This window comes from Ambystoma mexicanum, chromosome 1p (assembly GCF_040938575.1).
Source record: "Ambystoma mexicanum isolate Mex_15411 chromosome 1p, UKY_AmexF1_1, whole genome shotgun sequence".
In the NCBI taxonomy this organism is placed as follows: domain Eukaryota; kingdom Metazoa; phylum Chordata; class Amphibia; order Caudata; family Ambystomatidae; genus Ambystoma; species Ambystoma mexicanum.
This window is the reverse complement of record NC_090921.1, coordinates 1176023309-1176029675: the sequence shown is the minus strand read 5'-3', so window position 1 is coordinate 1176029675 and position 6367 is coordinate 1176023309. Positions and strand designations below refer to the sequence as shown.

At 49.8% G+C, this 6367-nt stretch overlaps 1 protein-coding gene across 1 annotated transcript in view; it reads left to right on the top strand.

The window, feature by feature from the left end:
• The first annotated feature begins 3042 nt into the window (after positions 1-3042).
• The window catches only part of NFKBID (NFKB inhibitor delta), a 66264-nt gene continuing 62939 nt past the window's right edge, over positions 3043-6367 (top strand). Inside the window, exons 1-2 of the mRNA XM_069641077.1 lie at positions 3043-3105; positions 4848-5089. Coding sequence (XP_069497178.1) covers positions 3043-3105; positions 4848-5089 — 305 coding nt within the window. The remainder of the gene's footprint in view (positions 3106-4847; positions 5090-6367) is intronic.

Below are 6367 nucleotides of genomic sequence, written 5' to 3'. Positions count from 1 at the left end.
ATAACCCAGAGGGAAGTGGCTAGACCAGGAGACCAGTACGCAGAGAGCGCAGTTTGTCCTTTGGCCATTTAACTAGCTCCAACGAGGACATACGTCACAGCCCTACATGTGTGGATTTGTCAAGGCATACACGCCTATTGAGGCACACCAGCATTCCTCGGGCAGGCCCAGGGGCCCCTCCGCAAGTTCCAAGAGATGTGTCCAAGGACATCCTCACAGTGCGTGGCCCTTTGGTCTGAGATGCAGCAGCTATGACCATTAGCGGGCCCTTCAGGGAGCGTCCCTAGGTACAGCCCTCCAAGGCCTCCACACGGGCATCACTTGGCTACTCCGAGGTGACCACCATCACCACACTTGTTCCAACACCACCAGGCAAGGCGCCTCACACTGATACGGCAACGATCACGGACGCATTAGATGACTTTGTCGCAGCTGATGGGGAGCCAGCAGGTGTGGATGATACAACCAGAGCTTCACCGCCAGATGAAGTCGGGGCATTCCATTCCATGATGGCGAGGGCATCCGCCCTATTTAATCTGGTACCAGAGGAGAAGAGGAAGGAAGGTTTCCACTACCAGAGACGTACCTCAAACAGGAAGATGATGATCTGTCCGATTCCTGGATGAGGTATGGGAAGAGGACCTGGCCTTTACGAAGTCCCTGAGCTCCGCACCAGCGAAGCAGGACCGGCTGGAGGAAAAAATACAGGGTGCTGGACTCAGCCCCCAAATGTCTCCACTCACAGCCATCCCCAGACTCAGTGGTTTCGGCCACAGCGAGCAAACGGTAGGCAAATCTATCCTCCAAATCTTTGATCCAGATGGACCAAGAGCAAAAGAAGCTGAATGCGTCAGGAGAGCACATCATATACACTGCTGCGTCGACCATCAAGGATGCCAATGCTCTAGCCATCCAGGCCCGGTTTGATGGGGAGTTGTGGTTTAAACTATGCCCACTCCTGGAATGTGTGCCAGATGACCGGAGGACAAACTGTGGAACTATTTCAAGAGGGGGAGGTGGCCTCCGATAATGCCATCACTGTGTGGCTATGGATGTCGCGGATTCTGGCTTCCGCCAAATAGGGAATGGTGTAGCGCTCGGGGAACAAATGTTGGCTTAAGGCTACCTGTTTGAGGCCAGATATTCAGGCCATGGTGGTGCATATGCCTTTAAACGATGATAATCTCTCCGGAAAGGCTTGAATGAAATACTGCAGGCCATCAAGATAGACACAGACGGCAAGGTCCCTAGGAACCCTGCAGTAATGCGCTATTCTTCCTTTCAGTCCTCTAGGAGTAAGCTTGGAAGATCTTCAAAGGGATGCTCCTCCACTTCCTACCATCGGCCCTCCCACTCCATGGCGCAGGAGTCGTGCAGAGGCTTTTGGTGGGGGCTCACAGTTCCATCACCGCCTGCAGGGAAAGCCGCAAACAACCAGGCAGGCCTGACTTGTCCCAGGCCCGCACTTCCTCATACCAGTGGGAGACCATCTGTCAAATTTCATGAAACACTTGGAAAAAGATCACCACAGATGAATGAGTGATGAACATTCTGCAAAAGGGGCACATGCTGGAATTCGAACGCACATTTCCTTGTATTCCACCTATGGCGAGGAAGGAACAACACACTGCCCAGCTGCTGTGGGAAGTGCTTTCCATGCTAGCAATGGGTGCAATAGAACCTGCCCCACTGCGACTCTGGTGCTCCAGAGCGTACTCCAGATACTTTCTGGTACCTGCTCTCATTGGCCAAGTCTGGGTTGGCCCATGCCTCCAAGGTGCATCTGGCAGCTATTTCACGGTACACCAGTTCAACTACAAAGCCATCGTTATGGTCCCACAGACTGGTCAAATAATTCATGAAAGGTCTTTTTAGGTCTTCCCTCCAGTGAAAGCTCTGGCCCCTGCGTGAGATCTTAACCTTGTACTCGCCAAGCTCATGGGACCTCCATTTGAGCCTTTACATCGCGCTGCTCTCAAGTTTCTTTCATGGAAGGCTGCGTTCCTAGTAGTGATCACTTCAGCCAGGTGGATCGGGGAAATTCAGGCTCTTTCCTGCAAAGCCCCTTACTTATTCTTACAACCTACTAGGGTGGTGCTCTGCACTCACCCCTCCTTCATGCCGAAAGTCCCATCTGGGTTCCACCTCAATGAACCTTTTGGCACTTTCAGTATTCTTCCCGAATCTGGTTTTGGCTGCTTAATGGTCACTGCATATGCTGGACATTGCTTGTGCCTTGAAGTTCTATGTGGGCTGTCTGAAAGATTTCCGGAAGACTTCTCAGCTCTTTGTGAACTTTGGTCCTGTGAATCAGGACAAGGCCCTGTCCAAGGCCTCCCCATCCAGGTGGCTGTCCGGCCATCCAGGTGGCTGTCCGGCTGCATCATGCACTGTCATCGTCTGGCTGACAGACCCCTTCCAGGCCAGCCGAGAACCCACTCCCCCAGAGCTAGTGCTGCTAAAATGGCATTTCTCTATGGGGTTCCCCTGCTGGACATTGAAGGTCGACACACACCTTTGCGATTTTTCTACTGTGCCGAGAGGGATTCCAGGGAGGAGTCCAGAGTCGGCCTGACAGTGCTGCGCAACCTGTCTGCTTGAGGTGAGTCGGTTCCAGGGGTAAGTGTTGCACTTCAGTTGAGCCTTGCCACCTCCCGTGGTTGTGTATGTGTTACTGCTGTATAATCATATTCATGAGCATGTTGAATCTATGCCAGATCCAATGCTGGACAAGGAACAAGTTACTTACTTGTAACTGTTGGTCTCCAGCATGGGTCTGGTATGGATTCACATGCAAACCCTCCCTCCGTCCCTGCAGTGGTTCTTCTGGTTTCATACTGGCACCTCGCATGCTTCTAAACTGAAGATGGCCACCGGGAGCGGGACTCAGGGAGACAACCGGGAGCGGGACTCAGATGGACAACCCCCATCCATCTACTGTGCAATATGACCCGGTCTTCAGTGACTGGCTAATAGGTGAAAGTATTCAAGCTTTTAAAACAATACTGCTTTTCTTTCTTACTGAGGATTCCCAGCCTGACGATGGGGAATATTCATGAAAATGTGACTACATGCCAGACCCATGCTGGAGAACACCAGTTACAGGTAAGCAACTTGTTCCTTATGTGAACTTTGGCCCTGTCCACTTTAGTTATCTTGATGGACAAATAAGAGCAGTATTTTGAATGAGAGTGTTTTACAGGGCAGTGCTGACATATATTGTAGGCACAGACGTCATGGCGAGGTGTTTTACAGCAGCAGTGCTGTCATGAATTGTGGGTACCATCATGACAGCAGCAATACTGTCACATGTGGGCACAGGCAGCATGAAAAGGTTTTCCAGGGCATGGTTGGCATGCATCATAAAATCGGCATCATGAATATATGATGTACAGTGGCAGTGCGGACATGTGTTGTGGGCACCATTATGAAAGTGTATTACAGTGGCAATGCTGGCATAGATTGAGGGCACAGGCATCGGGAACATGTTTACAATAAGCATGTGTACTGTGAGTGACCTTACATTTATTCAATTATATATTTTTATGTTTTGCTACAGCAGGCCCCAAAATGTGCACTCTCCGGTATCCATTGGCTAGTGAAAATTAACTCTTGGCGAGTAGGACATGTTTTGCTGTGTGTATGTGGAGAACTGAGGTGATGAGAGACATTTTTCATGCCTAGCGAGTAGCTTGAAATGTTTACCCCTTCCCTACACAATCAATTATAAATGTTATGGTTTTTACAGATTTTTTTTTTCTTCCAAAAATGACTGTGTTAAATGCACTATTTCAACCCAATATTGTAAACATTTTCTATAGCCCCTGCACTCGATCCACTCAACATTGTTTCGGGTTCTCTTGCTATGCTGGATCACACTAACTAATTAGGGTGAAACATTAACACACTTTAAATGAAAAAAAGAACAGCCACCACTGACCAGAAATAATTAATTACAGAGATACCTCCTCAGTATCCCCGCAACTAGGAGTGCAGCGATACCTACTTTTCAGGTGGTGGAGCTAACTTGTTATGGGCGGGGCCACGTTAGGAATGGGGCAGGGAATACTTAGTGGCTCCGCCCCCTCTGTTCTACCCCAAGGGTTGTCTAATGGGGCGCCTATATATCCTGTCCCCGTACACCTCCTTACCTCCCACCCTCTAGCCGCCAGAATCAGCTCGATGGTCCAGCATTACACATAAGCAAACACATATATTACACAGACGGCGATAGCAGCTGTGTAGTTATGGTTAAGTTGCTCAACTCATACGAAGGGCACTTTTTGGGATATACATATATATAATATACACTCACAATTACACATTCACTCACTTAAACATCCGGTTGACTAAACACTCGCTCATTTACATGCGCACCCAGCCTCCCATACATCATACACTCCTTCACATTCACACACACACATTCATACACACTCCTTGCATAGTTATATATTTTGAGCTAACATGCACTACCCTTTTACACTGCTAGTTTCCGAAAAGGCTTCCCTCGCCTCTCTGCCTAACAAAAAGCATGTGTGCACATCAGCCCCCCTCCCCTTGGATGTGAAAGCGCACATAACGTTGTTATATGTTCGCTTGCATCCATGGGGAGTGGGCTGATGTGTGCGTTTCATTTTTGTAAGGCAGTGCAGTGATGGAAGCCTTTCCTGAAACTAGCAGCTTTAAAGTGTGGCTTAATTTGTGCAAATAAATGTTTCTGCAGGAACACAGTAACATTTGAAAGCTGCCGGCACTCGTATGACCGCTCTCGCCAGACACGTTTTGGGACTTTCGTTTCCACTGTTATGAAATTAACTGTGACTAATCGTAACACTTTTTGCCCCCAGAACCCAGCTTTGGCCACTGGCCCTCTCGTGCATGCCATGCTTGGAGATCCTGGAGCATCTGTTCCCTTATGGCAGGATCATGGCTCTAGTGGCTCCTGTTCAGGACAGGGGCCTGGGACTTTCCTAACTCTGCCTGGGCCCCTCATCCCGGAGATGAATCCTGTAGCCTTGGAGCAAGCGAGGGCTGAGATCCGAATCCTGGAGGTGACGCAACTTCTGCACCAAGATGAGGACGGTGACACGTGAGTCCACATGACTGAGTGCGCGAGTGAGGCATATGCTTTAGGAATTTTTTCAGGCGCCCGGTGCACACTTAAGTGAGTTTGTGCTCCATCAGGCGATCTCAGGGGGGAGTACAGTGTTTGTTGAAGTAAACCTCAAAGAGCAGTGGAGTATGAAAGTACCATGGAAGCACACAATTCAGACAGGGTCATTCCCTTGTACCAGAGGCGCTTGGGCAGGGGGAATGGTGTTGTACCAGATGCGCTCACACAGCCGAGCTCAGAAAGGGGGTATCGGCTCAGTCATAACAGAGGAACAGTCAGTGGGCATTAGCTTTTATCAGAACAGCGCACACTGGGGCATGGGGGGTGTGGAGGGCATTCCCTTATACCAGGGGCATGGGACTGTATCAGACGACCCGAGACTGGGATCACGTGACTGCACTGGGCGCAGGAGGCTCCGAGGACAGTGGAGTGGGGCTGTACTAGAGCAACTCTCAGTAGGAGCTCATGCCCAGTGTCAGGGCAGCCAAGAGCTGGGGCACCTGTGCTGCTGGAGTTAAGAGATGACGGAATGGAACTGTAAAAGGGGGGTTTGTGGAATGGGAATGGGTTTAAACTGGGAGATTTAAGAACAGATTATTTTCCTGTATCAAAGGGTGGGGTGCAATGCATCTGTATCTGGCAACTCGCACTCGCCCTATTGTTTATAACCTAATCAGGGTTCACTGATTGGGGAAAGTATTGTATTACCACTCACAAAACAGTAATGTATATCGCAAAGCATGCACTTTATTACAATGTATAAAAAATGGATTGTTGGCGTAGTAATGTGGGTGAGCCGTCAAAATGGGCCAGCGATGCGAAATGAGGGCATCATATGGAACTAGAGGGCACAGGCTCATAAGCGGGGGCTGCAGGGACACATTAGGCGGGTACAGCGGCCAAGAAGCTGTACAATATTAGCAAAAGCACAATAGGTGCAAAACACAACCACGCCTGTCACCCCCTTCCCGCCAAACTCCCTTCTCACCTGCCTTCCCCCTCTTTTCCTCAGCCACGCTACAAAGGGAGAACCATTTGAGGAGCGAAAGGGCAAGGTAGGATCTCACAGCATGGATTTAAAAGGGCCCATGTGTGAATAGCCAGGAACAAGAAAGAAAAGGAAGCTGGGCCTCCATGGGAAGAGGTGACACACACACATATGCGGAATTTGTCGGCGCCAGCCAGCCGACAGGGCTGCAAGCCCACCACCAAACGAATGGCCTGAGACCCCAAAAAGCGAATAAGAGGAGACCC